At 49.6% G+C, this 17,429-nt stretch overlaps 1 protein-coding gene across 2 annotated transcripts in view; it reads left to right on the top strand.

The window, feature by feature from the left end:
* Positions 1-17,429, top strand: part of LRRK1 (leucine rich repeat kinase 1) — a 143,694-nt gene that overhangs the window by 47,968 nt on the left and 78,297 nt on the right. For both annotated transcript variants that reach the window (XM_084773340.1, XM_084773341.1), the window contains 4 exons: positions 426-592; positions 10,242-10,413; positions 13,320-13,499; positions 14,338-14,486. In XM_084773340.1, coding sequence (XP_084629466.1) covers positions 426-592; positions 10,242-10,413; positions 13,320-13,499; positions 14,338-14,486 — 668 coding nt within the window. The remainder of the gene's footprint in view (positions 1-425; positions 593-10,241; positions 10,414-13,319; positions 13,500-14,337; positions 14,487-17,429) is intronic.

The raw sequence follows: 17,429 nt of genomic DNA, 5'->3' as shown, positions 1-17,429 counted from the left end.
AGTAAAGAAAGTCTTCAGAGCTGTGTAGAGTCCCTCATCCTGGCTTTTAGCTGTTTGCACGCGTGTGCACATGCACACACTATCTCTCTCAGAGGGACATAGCAGTGGAGCCTGTTAGCTAGGACCACCAGAGTGCTGCCTGCCTCCTGTTGCCCAGGGCACTGGAGCAGCTCCAGTTGCAAGTCCCCAGCAGCCATCAGTAAGCTGTGCTAAACTTCCTGCTGTCCCAGTAAATATCTTCCAGAATGGCCAAAATGTCCCCAGAGATATAGGAACTTGCTGACAGGTGCATTGAAGGCTCTCCTTTCTCTTCCTGCACACCCCCACAGTGATATCATGGGTAAGGCATTTCTCCACTGTCACCTCCAGTGGCTACCCAGAGGTCGACAGCACAGTGATGCCTGTGTACATGTCCTCCCATGCAGGTGCCGACGAAGACATGGGCAGCAAACTGTCTGCAGCAGGTGGCAACGTCACAGTGCACTCCTCCAGTGTGGAAGACATCCACACTGCATACAAGCAGAGAAACGTCTCCCGGGCCCGTGACCTACTCAGAGAGGTTTGTGAAGAGAGTGAATCCCCACAGGAGAAGGTAGGGTGCGTTCCTGCAGCACAGATGCTACTCTGATTTTATGTGTGGTGTGTGTGTGTGTGTGTGTGTGTGTGTGTGTGTGTGTGTGTGTGTATGTGTGTGTATATGCACATGCGTGTGATGGAGAGATACCTGTGACTGTGTGTGCAGGTAGAATCCCAGGGTCTACACAGGGTATCTTCTCTATTGCTCCCTACCTTATTTTAAAGATTTATGCACTTTTACTTTATGTATCTTGCTTGTGATATATGTTAAGAAGCACCATGTACATGCAGTACCCAAGACAGCCAGTAGAGGGCGTGAGATCCCCTGGAATTATGAACAGTTATGGGCTTTGACAGATGTTGAAAACCAACTGGACCTAGACCCTCCGCAATAGGAGCAAATGCTTTTAATCGTTGAGCCATCTCTCCAGCCCCTATGCTATATTTTTTTTTAACATAGGGCCGCTCACTAAACCCTGTTTCTCAGCCAGACTAGGCTGGCCAGCAACCCCAAAAGATCTTCCTGACTCTACAACCCTAGAATTGAGGTGACAGACCTGCACCAATGAATCTGGGCTTTACATGGATACTGGGTATCCGAACCCAGGTCTTCATGTTTGCGCAACAAGCACTTTACTCAACTGAGGCCCCGCTTTTACCCACTGAGCCATCCCTCCATAACCACCCCATCACACACTTTTCTCATGATTGTGGGGAATCTCATGTGTCCCAGGTTGTCCTCTAACTCACTCTATAATCAAGGTTGGCCCTAAACCTCTGCCTCCAAGACAGGGATCCCTGGCATGTACCAGTTTAAGAGGCTGGCCATGGACTGGATGCTTGGTGCACTCTAGACAAGTACTGGGCCGCCTGGGCAGCACGCCCAGCCTCTGGGTCATCCTCTCATGACCAGCGTCTTCACGGGAGTCCAGCATTCAGGAACACCTGGACTTGTGGGCAGCATCCCTTCCCAGTGACTTCTTGGGTGGCCCCTCACCGTCATCTTCACCTTGGGCCTTGCAGGGATGTGAATGGGTTCGTTTACATGTAAAGAACCAGGTGCCCTCTGCAGATTTTACCTAACAATTTTATACTTTCTTCCACTATATAAAAGTAACATGTGCTCACACCTTTTTTTTAATTATATAAAAGTAAAGGGAAAAAGGAAGAACAAAATGGAAGTGTGTCCCTAATATATCCAAACCCTTCCTCTCCACTGTCTCAGCACATTTTCTTCTAGCCCACTAGCCTGGGGGTGTTGCCATTTCTGACCATTTATAGTGTATTACCTATGTAATATAGATACAGACAATAATTTCACATATACTTCTTGTTTGCTTCTGTTATATGAATACTTTTCTGCAGGACTATAAATTCATTTCAAGCATCACCACCAGGGACTGTAGAATAAACCATGTGATAGTGAGAATACAGCATAAATTCAATCTATTCCTCTTGATTGGATATTTGGATTATTTCCGATATCTCACTAAAAATGCCGTATGGAGTTTTTGGCCTACACATTTTCTTATTGTAAGGCTATTTTCTTAGCATACATAGCTATGCTCAGTGGAAAGTATAGGTTTGGACATTTTTGTTAGCATATTAGTATAAAACAACGAGTTTCATTTTGACATTTTCATACATGGTATTTGAAGTTTTAGAACATATGCCAAACTGTTTGGTAAAAAAACAAGTCCAAAATAGCCCTCCTGCCAACAGCTCAAAGGGGATAAGAATGTGATGTTACCATGGAAACACTTCATCAATATTTTGTTTGCATTACTTTGGGTAGCAGAGCCCTAATCTGTCTATACTTAATTTAAAGTTAGAAATGATTCTATTTTTAAGCCTAAAACCTGCTCTCAGAAAAGTAAGAGATTGGGAGGCAGTGAACACCATTGGGAGGATGACTGATATCCCTCTGATTGTGAATTCTCGGTGCACCTGACAGAGGGCCACACCTGTGGGGGGGGGGGGGGGAGACAGCCTAACTGTTCAGCCCACAGGGTGAAAGTGCTGCATCATTCTCAGTGTTCCCCAGTCATAGGATGCTGTGAAGAATTCCTAGTGCATCAGATAGTGTCTCAACACATTTCAGTAAATAAGTAAATAACTTCTGTTTCTATTAAGAAGAGGAGTGAATAAACGCATGTGGTGCAAAGACATGCATATGAGCAAAACACTAGTACATATAAAAATAAGAATAAATTAATTTTTTTTAATTAAGGGAAGATTGAACTGCTATCCTTTTCAACGCTCTATGTGCACTCAAGACCCCTGGACATCCCATACATAGTGAACAATCTGAAGCTGGAGAGGGAAAAACCCACTAGTGAGTTCAGAGCTTAAAACAAAAACAAAAACATGCTGTTGCACTTCTGGTGGTCTTTTTCACCTTTTTTACATCCCAGACCAAACATGAAGAAGCTGGTAACCCAGAAACAAACTGATATAGACATAAAGGCTCCAAGGAGAGTTGCTATTGTAGCAGCCAGAGAACCAGGCAAGGGCAGCATGAAAAGACAGAAAGTCCATGGGTGACACCCAGCCACACCACAGCAGTGCCTGCAGCCCCCCACTCTCCAGCCAAGGCCAGGTGGAGAGACTCTAGCCCAGCCAGGCTGGAAAAGCTGCCCCAGTCATCCAAGAAGGCTGTGGGGAGCCAGGATGCTAATCCGTAGTAGACAGTAAAGTAACACACACACACACACACACACACACACACACACACACACACACACACACACACACCCTGCTGCCACTGGAGAGGGAGGGAACACAGGAGAGCTTCCTGTCCAAGAGGAACCAGGAGTTCACCCCTCCGGTGCAATCCAAATCTGAACAGTTCCTGTTTTTCCACCCCACAAGGGAGTGCTGTTCACCCACCAGCGTTAACTTAAATAAGATCCCGATCCTAAGCTACACTTCCACAAATCACCAGATCCTAATAAACAAACTGTGCCGCCGGGAACGTCAAACTCAGTGAAAACAGGGCAACAACAGGCGCAAGCAGCAGGGTGAGTCAGTTGTTTGAAAGCTCTGGCAAGAATGTAAAACAGCCCAGACACTCCAGGGAGCCAACATGAGCGCGCTCAGAGCAAAAGTAAGCAAGCGGTCCATGTCTCCAAAGCGGGAGTGAGGCGGAAATGTTGGGATCTCTAAGATACAATAGCTGAAGTCTTCTTCTGTAGGCGGAGGAAGGAAGCTGTACCTAATGGTGTGAGAAGGAGGAGAGAGGGAGAGGGAAGAAGACGGGGGAGAGGTGGGAGGAGACAGAGAGATGGGGAGGGAGGGGGGAGGAAGGGGAAAAGAGAGAGAAGAGGGGGAGGGAGAGGAGAGCAGAGGGGGAGAGTGAGGGAGGAGGGGAAGGGGAAAGATGGAGGGAGGGAGAAGAAAGAGAGAGGGGAGAGGGAGAAGGAGGGCAAAGAGAAAGGAGAGAGGGAGGGGGAAGGAGATGGGGGAGAGGGAGGTACAGGAGCTGGAAGACGGGGGAGGGAGGAGGGGAGGGAGCAAGGGAGGAAAGGCAAGGATGACAATAAACAGACCCTCAGAGGTACGTGAGAATTTTAACTGAACTCACGTCCTCAGCATCCAGGAGTACAAGGAAGCACACTGAAGTGTAACTGAGGAAACTAAAATCTCCCCCAAAGCGGAGAAGACACAGCCCACAGGGGAGTGAAGAGGCTGGAGGGTCCCCCACAGGATAGAAGGCGGTGACCCGTGCTCAGCATGCACCATACTGAAACCACTGTGAAAACAAAAAGGATGAACAACAACAACAAAAAAAAAATATTGAAAGCTGTTTCCTAAAGGGGAAAACAACCCAAATGGCATCATCAGACACCATAAGGACCCAGAGGAAGTGGCACAAAATATTAAAAAAAAAAAGAAGAAAATGGTTCAGCCTAGAATCCCATAGCCTGAAAAATACCCTTCAAGAAAGAGGAGGAGATAAACGCATTCTGGAATGACTGAAAGCAGAGAGAGTGTCTGGAAAGCTTTCCTAATGGAACAGCTAAAACCAGAAAAGGACAAAATAAGGATTGTTGTGATAAACAGGAACATGGTGAGACCAAAACACGGATGCACACAATGCATTGTTACTTCCTCCTTAGCTAAGTTATATTTACCAACTGAAGCAGAAAGTGTACCATCGCTTAATACAGCTCTTAATATAGAGAGGAGAGATTTTTAAAGACAAAGCAATTATCTAATAAAGGTGAAGGCTTTAATATTCACCTAAACTTATAAAAAAAAAATACTGAAAATAGTATTCTATCATTGTGTTTTGGTAGTTTACATATCAATAATGCAATACTTGAAGCAACCATTTATGAAACTGCATATAACTGGAAGTGGCGGTGCATGCCTTTAATCTTAGGACTTGGGAGGAAGAGGCAGGCAGATCTACAAAGAGGCCTACATGGAGAGTTCCAGGACAGCCAAGGCTACAGAGTGAGGCACTGTCTCAAAATAAATAAATATCAAAACTATACATAGAGCTGTATTTAAAAACATTATAATTTAATAAGAATGAAATTCAAACTATCAAGCTGCTCACAGAAAAAACAAATAAAACATGAGAGTAAAGAAAAACAAACAAAATCACATGGCAGACTTACACTTTAACATCTAAATAATTATATTAAATATAAGTGATTTAAGTCTAGGACTTTAATTTACAGGTAGGATTTTTAAAAAGAATAAGAAATGGATAATGCAACTCACTTTAAATACAGTGTGTGTGTGTGTGTGTGTGTGTGTGTGTGTGTATCTGTTGTGTATGTGAGTGTGTGTGTGAATGTATGTGTGTGTGTGTTCTGAAAGTAAGTAAGTGAAAAAATATAGACTGTGCAAACACTAAGCAAAAGAAAGCAGGAGTGGCTATGTTAATATCAGATGAAGTGAACTCCAGAACAAAGAGAATGACCCTGGGAGGGAGAGTTATGAGCTAGTAATAGTGAACTAGATCCCTAGGTAATGATCTCCAACGTTTATGCATGATTTGTGATAGTGAGAAACTGCATTCATGCTCTCTGAAATAAATAAAGAATAATTATATTTATAATTGGTATATTATTATTCACTAAACCACTTGATGTTCAAGCCACTGAAATAAGGTGAAGTTAAAACACACACACACACACAGAGAGAGATCTGAAGGGAAAATAAAACTAGCCTCCATTTGCAGATGGTACAGTCTGCATAATAAATCCATAAAAGGAAGGATCTAGAAAAAAGGAAAATAGGTAAATTGTGTAGTGCCAAAATTATAAACTTGCGCTCTGAGAAACACTCTGTTTGGAGGCTAGAAAGGAAACACACAGCCTAGGAGGAAGTATCTGCTGACTGCGTCCCTAACAGCAGATTCGTTCTGGAAGACAGAACCTGGAGGAGTGAGTGGACATTAGAAAGTAAAAACTCCATGCTCAGGCCAACAGCCCTACTCCACCCAGTGGATTACACACACACACACACACACACACACACACACACACACACACTCGCCCTCACACACTCACCCTCATACATACACTCCAACTTATACTCACCCACAGAGACACACTGTCACACACACTCACACATTCACATACACTCACTCATACACATTCACACACACAGACACACAAACACACTCACTCTCTTACACACACACACACACACACACACACACACACACACACACACCACCCCAGGTTGGCTTTCTCCCTTCTTGCTTCTTGTCATGTGATGCGATAGAGCATCATGGCAGAGAAAGCTCAGGGAAGCAAAGTGGTTTACCTCAGGGCAGCCAGGAAGAGGGGAGGAAAAGAGAGAAGGGGGGGGCACATGGGTGGCATAGTGGGGCAGCGACAGGATACACCAGGCAACGGCATGTCCTTCAGTGTCCTCTTTTCTCCAAGTAAGGACCACCTTTTAAGGGACTGGTCTACTCCACTATGAACTGAGCAGGACAGTAACCTGCTGATGAAGTCAGCCTTTGGCATCGGCATCAAGTCACCTCAGCACAGGAGCCTTGGGGACATTTTCTAGACAAAGGATAACAAGGGGCGTCTGAGCAAGGCTTTGTTCCTCTGCCTGGGGGCAGCTCATGAAACCCCATGGCTTTGTTTTCCCTCTAGGCACGTCATGCACCTGGTAAAAAGTTGTAAAGACTTAGACAAAGGCTGGAGAGAGGGCTGTCCTGTCGGCAAAGTGCTGACAAGCAAGCAGGACAATAGGCCTGAAACTCCAACGCTGGGGTGGGGGACAGAGGCAGGTAGATCCCAGGGACTTACTGGACAGCCATCCTGACACAAATCGGGAGGTCAGTGAGAGACCTTGTCTCAAAAGTTAAGTTGGAAAACGGTGGAAGAAGATGCAAGTAGTCGTCAACTCTGCCCGAGCACGCGCCCGCCAGCGCCTCCAAAGACACTTGCGTGCACACACACAAATAATTAGGTGAGAAGAACACTTAGTTTTATGTGGCTTCCTTACAAGTGTGCATAATTACATATGCGCCCAGCAGCTTTCTTTCATAGTGGGAGATGTGCACATAGAAGGAGGCCGGGCTTTTATTTTATACTGAATTAAAACACTTCAGAGCCATCAGTCATCTCCAGCCTGAGAGGAAGCTCCTGCCTTCCCTGCCTCCTGGTCCCTCTTGGCTGTGGCTGCCTGTGACATCACCCATCACCTCCTGAGAACGGGGCTTTTAAGCCCGTGATGGACAGGAGTCTAGACAGCTCTTAGTCCCGTTAGTTAATCAATCACTTGTGGCTTTTCTCCGCACTGCCAGTGCTTTCCAGGAATGGCTGGGGCTTCCGGGTCCCACCTGGCCTGAGTAGTGGCGGGTCTTCACTTTCTGGTTGCATTTGAGCAAATCCAGTTCCTTGCTTGCCAGACGCAGCGTCTCCAGTCCATCTGTGCTGCTCACAGATCTCAACGATTCCTCCAAGAGTCCCGCCCTACCCAGGAGGTCCTGACTGAGACGAAGAGAAGGTGGGCTCAGCGCCGCAGACTGAAGTTCAGATCGGGGGTTGCTCTGTGGACCATGTAGCTCCTAGCTGGGGCTTCCACTTTCGCATTCTGGCGTGGAAATACAGACAGTGTGGATTAAGGGCTGCATGTGGCATCCACACACGGACAGAGCTTGCTTAACATCCATTACTTTCCCCAGAACTCCGCTCACATATCCCCTTCCTGCCCATCTCACTCTGACATGTTTCTAGAGATGTCTCTTTTCTGAACTGCTCTGTTGGTTATTTTGCACACATCCCCACCCCTACCTGTAAATCCAAGAAGGCCAGCAATTGTCCCTGACATCCTCTGTGCTCAGCCCCTCCCCTTACACATGCAAAACTCCAGAAATGTCCACAAAAGCACTGGTTGACTCATTCCTGCTTGGGTTTCCCATTGGCCTTCTTCAGCGTGCTGATGCTCGGGATCATGGGAAGCAGCACATTGTAGGAAGGACAGAAATTTTAGACATGTATTCCCACACTTGTGCTTTCTGTGGGCGCGGGTCTGTGAGTTACTACTATACTGCCTACGTCACAGAGCTTTAAATGCCAGAGTTCCCAGAATGATGTTTGGACTGAGGCAGAGGCCAGTGTCCATCCTATTGCTTTTCGCCTTTGAACTCAAATCAAGAATCCTGCTGCTCTGGGCATGGTGGCACACACCTTTAATCCCAGCACTCGGGAGGCAGGTGGATCGCTGTGAGTTTGAGGCCAGCCTGGTCTACAAAGCAAGTCCAGGACAGCCAAGGCTACACAGAGAAACCCTGTCTCGAAAAACCAAAAGAAGAAGAAGAAGAAGAAGAAGAAGAAGAAGAAGAAGAAGAAGAAGAAGAAGAAGAAGAAGAAGAAGAAAGAAAGAAAGAAAGAAAAAGAATCCTTCTGCTTCTTTGCCCTTGCCCTTGGATTCTTGAGTGTGGAACTCCATCATCAGTCACATACATACATTTATCAATAGCTTCTAGGGTGATGTCTTGTCAGGTTGTATTGCTGTGAAGAAACACCATGACCATGGAAACTCTTATAGAAAAAAAGCAGTGGGACTTGCTTACAGTTTCAGAGGTCTAGTTCATTTTCATCTTGGTGGAGAACATGCCGGCACAGGCAGACAGAGTTCTACATCTGGATCCCCAGGCAGCAGGAAGAGAGTGAGACCCTGAAACTAGCGTGGGCTTTTGGAACCTCATGGCCCACCTCCCAATGACACACTTCCTCCAACAAGGCCATACCTACTCCAACAAGGCCACAACTCCTAATTCCTGTCAAGTAGTACCACTCCCTAATGACCCAGCGTTCAAATGTATGAGCCTACAGGGGATGATTCTCATTCAAAACACCACAGGTGGTCCTCAGGGAGCGTGGTAGGTACCTTCCCCCATCCAAGGTTCCTGAATATAGCAGGTGAGCGCTGGCGCTGGGCTCATACAGCCTCCATCTTCATGAAGCAGTTGGTTGAGAACAGTGTCATACTGCATACTGTAGAAGTAGAATTCACATAGATAAGGACACATTTTCTTTAAAAAAAAATACTTCCCTTGACAATTTCATACATCTATAACATGTTGTGGCCCCCTTCATCCCTATTGCCCCTTCCGATCTCCCTCCTACCCCCACTGAACCTCTTCTCCCCTACAGCCCTTTAGTTTTGTGCCTTTAAAAAGAAATCACCCACTGGGCTTAATCACTTGCCTGAGCATAGCTGTAGGGTTATTTTCTGGTGCATAGGCTCCTTACCACTGGCTGTAACAAAGGAAAAAAAAAAAAAAAGACCCTTCCTCCATCAGCAACCTACCAATAGCTCCTCAGGAAGGAATGAGGGTATATCATGAGCCCCTCCCCCATCCATTATGGAACACTGATGGCCCCCATCTTATGTAGGTCATATGCAGGTAACCAGAGATGCTCTTGGTTCCTGAGTTCATAGTTGTGTCGTGTCCAAGAGAAGTGTGTTGCAGAACTCCTTCCCATCCTCTGTTCCGTCTTTCTTCCTTCTCGTCCACTCTGTTCCCAAATAAGGTGACGTAAGTGTTTCATTTAGGGCTGAGCATCCCGCAGTCATTTATTCTAGGCCCTTTGAAAGTTGGATTTTTAAAAAAATTGCATTAGAGGCGTAAACAGAAGCAGGGAATGTCAATAAAGCAATAAAGTTTTATTGAACCTGAATGGACATTCTCCAATTTACAGTGGTCTGGCTTGACTTTTAGACTTTCTAGTAGTGGGGAAATAACACACTTTCAGGAGCAGTCACAGGGGATTTTGAAGTTTTCCTGGCACAGGGGTATGTGCAACCGTCTCTGTGACATAGGGCAGCCATGCCAACCACAGCTCTAAGTGCTGTGTTGCTAAGCCTTGGTGTCCCGGATTAGAAAGACTCGGTGCACTGCACGTGCTATTTTCAAATATGTACTTATACCCTAGTATAAGTTGGAAAGTGTGTCTGTGTGCATTAAAATCATTGTTCCCTCGTGTAATAATACAGACCTCTTGGTAAGCTGGTTTCTGGTTTTGGTTTAAGTGTGTAAAGTTGAGTGTGGCCATCCACGCTTCAAGCATGGTGCAGCCGCATGGGCGGGGGTTGTCATCCTGGGCGGCTGAGCTGGAGATTCGAGGGGACATCTGAAGTTACGGGGCTGACCTCACTGAACCCTGTCCCGTCTTGACCAGGGCCAGTTGCTGAGCGTCTCAGCAGCCCACGGGGATCTGGAGACCGTCAGGTTCCTGCTCACTGAGAAGCGTGTGGAGCTGCCGGTGGAGCCCACTGATGACAACCCAGCTGTGTTGGCAGCGCATTTTGGACACACTGAAGTAGTACATGAGTTGCTAGAGTCCCTATCAGGTAAACCCCTGTGCGTGAGCTCCATTACCGCTGTCCTTTGTAGCTTTGCCTTTTCTGGGAAACAGTCTGAACCTCATGCTTGCTTAGGTAATCTTTTCCAGTTGGTTTCTCTCACCTAGCAATAGGCATCGGAAGTTACTCTGTGTCTTTTCATGATGCAGTAACTTATTCTTTTTATGGCTAAATAATACCCCTCACCATTGGTGGCTATACCATATGGGGAAGAGCATGACAAGGTTTCTCTGTGTAGCCTTGGCTGTCCTGGACTAGCTTTGTAGACCAGGCTGGCTTTGAACTCACAGTGATCTGCCTGCCTCTGCCTCTGCCTCTGCCTCCCTGAGCGCTGGGATTAAAGGCAATGCGCCCCCATGCCCAGCTGGATATGCTATATTCTGATGCATTGGTAATTTGCCTCTGTTAAACTCAAGGTGTTCTAGTCTTTTATAAGTTCCTTGTAGCTTTGGCTCAGCAATAAGGGGCAAGTGCTGAAAGCATCACTGTTTACTACAAGTTGAGGAGAGCTCTGGGAATGATCTTTATAGGTGTAGGGCCTTTGATGTCAAGGCTGTGTGCTGAAGGAGAACCCACACATAGTCTAGTGTCCTATAATTGATACCTTGAATTTCTTTTACAACTTGGAAACCAAAGGCCCTATTGTTTCTGTCCTGGGCTCACACATATGTACTGGTCCTGTGTGGGCGTGTCCTGTCTGCATGGAGACGGATCTGTGCTCAGTGGCTCCTCCCAGCCAGTGCTCCACTTATGTTCCTGAAAGGGAAGAACTTGATGGGGGGGAGACATCCATTGGCAGAGTTGGGAGGTACCTAAGAAGCAGACTGGAGACCAGGTAGTGATGGCGAAATCCTTTCATCCCAAGGCTGAGGCAGGCAGATCCCTGAGTTTGATGACAGCTCGGTCTGTAGAGCAAGTTCTAGGACAGCCAGGGCTATACAGAGAAACTCTATCTCAAAGAGGGGGTGGGGGGCAGACTGGATGAGATGAGATGTAGGAAGGCAGGAAGGAGCTGAAGGATGGTGGTCCTCAAGGTCTGTGACTAGCTGACTCAGCACCTGTATTTTCTATTGCTGTGCTAAGACACAGTTACCAAGGCAACTTATGAAAGGAAAGGTTTGATTGAGCTTACAGTTCCATAGGGTTAGAGTCTGTGGTGGCAGAGCTGGGGAACAGGAACAGCTGTGAACTCACACCTTAGTCCACAAGCAGGAGGCAAAGAACACACTGCCTCAAAGGCTACCACAGTGATGTACCTCCTCCAACAAAGCCACACCTCCTAGTCCTCCCTAAATAGTTCCCCCATTTGGGGACTAAGCGTTCAAGCACATGGATGTGTATATAAGCACACCGTGTGTGTGTGTGTGTGTGTGTGTGTGTGTGTGTGTGTGTGTGTGTGTGTATGCCTGGTGTCCGTAGAAGCCAGAAGAGAGTGGTGCTGGATGCCCTGGAGTTACAAACCATTGTAAACTGTCGTTTGGGTGCTGGACCCAAACCTAGGTCCTCTGCAAGAGCAGCCATGGTCCCTATCCACTAAGCTGTCTCTCCAGTCCCCTCCAGTCCCCAGAGTAGGAGTTAAGCCTTCACTCTGCTGCATATCCACTGAGGGGCCCCTCAGCACTTCCAATCTCCCTGAACTCTGAGCTGGTCTTAAAACAGTGGCTCTGCCTCCTGACTCAGACACGTCTCCACCAAAGTTAGCACTGTAATTCTACATCCCCTTGCCACTGTGTCCTTCCTATACATGAATTGGGGACCCAGGTTACTGTGCCTTATAATCACCATTGGCATAGAGCAAGATGGACACTAACTCAACAAGGCTCCAGCCAGGCACTGTGCCGGGCACCTTCGCTGGTGAATCCCAACCCCAGCCATCCTGATCTCGTCCCTTACTTCTTGTCAGTCCTTCTCCTGTCCCAGAGGTCACCCTCTTAAAACTGGTGACACTTTAGTCTTGAAGCACTTTGCACCTCTGGAAATGAGACAATGAGACCACGCCCTGGGGACATGACCGAAGATGAGGTTATTTCCATGGCAACTGCATCCAAAAGATTCTACACTAGCTTGAACTTAAAGATACTCTAACACTCCAGCCCACTCTGGCCCTGTTACGTCCGATGGGTTCAGTGTCATTTTTTTTTTCCTGAAATTAAGTGGGTGGCTGTTTCAGAGAGTCATTTTAGACCCTTTAGTCAGCAGAGTTAGACCTATTTCCTTTGTCAAAAAATTTTAAAAGTATTAATTATGAAAGTAATATATATGTATGTTACAGGTAATTTGGAAGTACAGACCACTGTAAGCACACTCTAGTGGTGTGAGGACATCCCATAATGAATGAAGAGTGACTGGTCCAGGCACTTGACTCGTGATGTAATGTGAGGATTAAACTCCGAGGGAAGGGTTTTGTGCCCATTTTACTGTTGGATAACCTGAGGCTTCCAAAGGAGAAGCAACTTGTACAAAACAGCATAGTAAATATAGTTAAATCCTAACCTATCTCTTTTTGAAGTCCTTCTCTTGTGTGTAATGTGACCTGAAGGCTAAAGTCAGAGGGAAGGGGAAGGCATCTAGAAAAACTACAGCAATTTTTGGGTAATTTTTTTCTGGCCTTATTCACATGCGTAGGCGTTTTTGATCCATCCAGATCACACTGCACATACCTTTGTCACTCAGACGTTTCTCGGCTTCTAAGCAGGTTGGTCTATGGTAATATGGAGGTGTGCTGGGCCAAACAAGGAGGCAGAACTCCAGCGAACACTGTCTACTTGGCAGAATCAGAGATTTCAGTTAGACTAGGATAGCTGCGTTTTATTCATCGCCCAAGGGAAGATGAGTGTGGGGAGCAGCCGGTGTGATGCAGTGGCACTTTCCCTCTGCCCTCATTCCTCCTCCAGGTCCCTGTAGCACCCAGCGGCTGCTGAACTGGATGCTGGCACTGGCTTGCCAGCGAGGACACTTGGAGGTTGTGAAGCTGCTGGTCCTGACGCATGGGGCTGACCCAGAGAACTACGCTGTCAGGAAGAATGAGTTCCCGGTCATTGTGCGTTTGCCCCTCTATGCGGCCATCAAGTCAGGTGGGTCCCACATAGTCAACCCTGGCCTGCAACGCATCCTACTCTCCAGTGGGGGACTCTGACTCCACCCCCACCACTAACTCTCCAGGGGCCTGTGAAAGGGATTCTGCAACTTCTTCCTTTCTGTGAGCATGCACATGTGTGTGCGTGCATGCATGCCCTCTATGTGTGTGTGTGTGCACATGTGTGTGTGCATGCATGCCCTCGTGTGTGTGTGTGCACATGTGTGTGTGCATGCATGCCCTCTGTGTGTGTGTGTGTGTGAGTGCATGCATGTGTGCATGTGTGTGTTTATGGGGGATGCACATGTGTGCAGCTGTGTGCGCACTCACATGTATGGCGGGCCAAAGTCACCCTCAATCATCGTTCCTTAGGACAGAAAGACGGGGTGTCTCATTTCTGCCTGGAGAGCCCCTATTCATCTCTCTGGCTTGCTATCCAGCCCCATTGATATGGATCCATCCTTCTCCTCTCCTTTTCCTGGATTACAGTCTTGCCGTCATGCTCAGTATCCTTTCTATGTGGCTTCTGAAGATGGGCCTTCAGCAAGCACTTCGCTGGCTTAGCTATCCCCTAGCCCTGTTCTTAGTTTCTTTTTCAAAATAGCTGTTTCTCCCTCCTGGTTCCCCCACTGGGTGGCAGGGACCCACAGTGGCAAGTGGTCCTTCCTATGCAGCCCTCAAAGAACAAAGTCCAATAAACGTTTGCTGCCCAAAACTTGGCACATCAAGGGGAGTAACAAGAGAGCCTGCTCTCCAAGCACCAAGGCCCCCGGCCAAGCGGAAGTGACCACTGGAACATCCAAATGCCCTGAGCTCCCTGTGCTTTGCCCCATCAGGGAATGAAGACATAGCCATATTCTTGCTTCGGCACGGAGCCTATTTCTGCTCCTACATCCTCCTGGACAGTCCTGACCCGAGCAAGCATCTGCTCAGGAAGTACTTCATTGAAGCCAGTGCCCTGCCCAGCAGCTATCCCGGAAAAACAGTGAGTGGCGTGGCCTGAGGGTGGGGTCTGAAACTCAGCTTGTGATGGGGATTGTTTTGGCCATTCTTATAAAACCAGTTAAATAGTTAAGAGTTAAGTAGGAAATATATATATTTCCCCCTTAAACTGAGTAAGATCTTAAACTATGCGAATAGGTTATACTTGTAACAAGTGAAAACTCCAGGGTGGGGGTTGATGTTATGAAATATATGAGTCTGCCCCTCTTGAAGTAAGTAATCTACCAGGCTAGGAAGGAACCTTCATACATACATTTCCATAAGAAAAGCTGTGGGAGCATTGTGAACCAAGACAGAGAGCTGGGCATGGCGGCACAGGGAGCAGGGCATGGCGGCACAGGGAGCAGGGCATGGCGGCACAGGGAGCTGGGCATGGCGGCACAGGGAGCAGGGCATGGCGGCACAGGGAGCAGGGCATGGCGGCACAGGGAGCAGGGCATGGCGGCACAGGGAGCAGGGCATGGCGGCACAGGGAGCTGGGCATGGCGGCACAGGGAGCAGGGCATGGCGGCACAGGGAGCAGGGCATGGCGGCACAGGGAGCAGGGCATGGCGGCACAGGGAGCAGGGCATGGCGGCACAGGGAGCAGGGCATGGCGGCACAGGGAGCAGGGCATGGCTGCACAGGGAGCTGGGCATGGCGGCACAGGGAGCAGGGCATGGCGGCACAGGGAGCAGGGCATGGCGGCACAGGGAGCAGGGCATGGCGGCACAGGGAGCAGGGCATGGCGGCACAGGGAGCTGGGCATGGCGGCACAGGGAGCAGGGCATGGCGGCACAGGGAGATGGGCATGGCGGCACAGGGAGCTGGGCATGGCGGCACAGGGAGCAGGGCATGGCGGCACAGGGAGCTGGGCATGGCGGCACAGGGAGCTGGGCATGGCGGCACAGGGAGCAGGGCATGGCGGCACAGGGAGCAGGGCATGGCGGCACAGGGAGCAGGGCATGGCGGCACAGGGAGCAGGGCATGGCGGCACAGGGAGCAGGGCATGGCGGCACAGGGAGATGAGCATGGCGGCACAGGGAGCTGGGCATGGCGGCACAGGGAGCTGGGCATGGCGGCACAGGGAGCAGGGCATGGCGGCACAGGGAGCAGGGCATGGCGGCACAGGGAGCTGGGCATGGCGGCACAGGGAGCAGGGCATGGCGGCACAGGGAGCAGGGCATGGCGGCACAGGGAGCAGGGCATGGCGGCACAGGGAGCTGGGCATGGCGGCACAGGGAGCTGGGCATGGCGGCACAGGGAGCTGGGCATGGCGGCACAGGGAGCAGGGCATGGCGGCACAGGGAGCTGGGCATGGCGGCACAGGGAGCTGGGCATGGCGGCACAGGGAGCTGGGCATGGCGGCACAGGGAGCAGGGCATGGCGGCACAGGGAGCTGGGCATGGCGGCACAGGGAGCTGGGCATGGCGGCACAGGGAGCAGGGCATGGCGGCACAGGGAGCTGGGCATGGCGGCACAGGGAGCTGGGCATGGCGGCACAGGGAGCAGGGCATGGCGGCACAGGGAGCAGGGCATGGCGGCACAGGGAGCTGGGCATGGCGGCACAGGGAGCAGGGCATGGCGGCACAGGGAGCAGGGCATGGCGGCACAGGGAGCAGGGCATGGCGGCACAGGGAGCAGGGCATGGCGGCACAGGGAGCAGGGCATGGCGGCACAGGGAGCAGGGCATGGCGGCACAGGGAGCTGGGCATGGCGGCACAGGGAGCAGGGCATGGCGGCACAGGGAGCAGGGCATGGCGGCACAGGGAGCTGGGCATGGCGGCACAGGGAGCTGGGCATGGCGGCACAGGGAGCAGGGCATGGCGGCACAGGGAGCAGGGCATGGCGGCACAGGGAGCTGGGCATGGCGGCACAGGGAGCTGGGCATGGCGGCACAGGGAGCTGGGCATGGTGGTGCAGGCCTGTGATCCCAGCAACTGGGGAGCCCAGAAGCAGGAAGACCGTGAGTCCAAGGTTACCCTTAATTACACAGAGAGCCGGAAGCCAGCCTAGAATACATGGGACCCTGTCTAAAACCAAGCAAGCAAACAAACAAACTATACCATTTACATTGGCTTTTTAAAACATCAGTCCACATCACCTTAACACACTCTTCCAAATGTGCGCTTCAGGGCAAGGTGGTCTCAGCCTTTCTCTTGTGGATACACACTCGGGTTTGCTCTGCCTTCTGGGGTTTGCCTCTTGTTATGCTGTCTCATTTACTAGGGTGAATGGGTCCGAGTTCCTGAAGTGGGTGGCTGTTGAGTGGCTGCAGCCCACAGCGTCTGAGCCTCTCTGGCCCACACCTTGGCCAGGAGTAGATACCCGACCCAGAGCCTTCTCATTTCCCAGTCTATCCCGGGAACACAGCTATCAAGTGGTTTCATTTCCATGTTTTATTAATAATTCTATTACATTTTCTCACACGTTCATAAACTATTTACATCCCTGGAATATGAGCAGCCTGATGCTGTTTGTCAACTGTTTTTCTGAAGCATTAGTGTTTCCTTTTCATGGTAGAAATCTCTTGTATGTTAGAGATTTGGGGTCCTTGTGACTCTCCTGAGTTGTCAGTCTTGTCCCCTAGACCATTGTTTTCTTTTTGTTAGTGGGTGGGTGGGTTGGTTGGTGGGTAGGTTGTTAGGTTGTTAGGTGGGTTGGCTAGTTGGTGGGTTGTTAGGTTGGTTGGTTGGTGGGTGGGTGGGTTGGTTGGTGGGTGGGTGGGTGGGTTGGCTGGTTGGTGGGTGGGTGGGTTGGTTGGTGGGTGGGTGGGTGGGTTGGTGGGTGGGTTGGCTGGTTGGTGGGTGAGTTGGCTGGTGGGTGGGTTGGCTGGTTGGTGGGTGGGTTGGCTGGTTGGTGGGTGGGTTGGCTGGTTGGTGGGTGGGTTGGTTGGTGAGTGGGTTGGTTGGCTGGTTGGTGGGTGGGTTGGTTGGTGAGTGGGTTG

The sequence above is a fragment of the Acomys minous genome (assembly GCF_964271855.1).
Source record: "Acomys minous genome assembly, chromosome: 2".
In the NCBI taxonomy this organism is placed as follows: domain Eukaryota; kingdom Metazoa; phylum Chordata; class Mammalia; order Rodentia; family Muridae; genus Acomys; species Acomys minous.
Note: the sequence above shows the minus strand (reverse complement) of the source record. Positions and strands in the feature narration are given on the sequence as shown.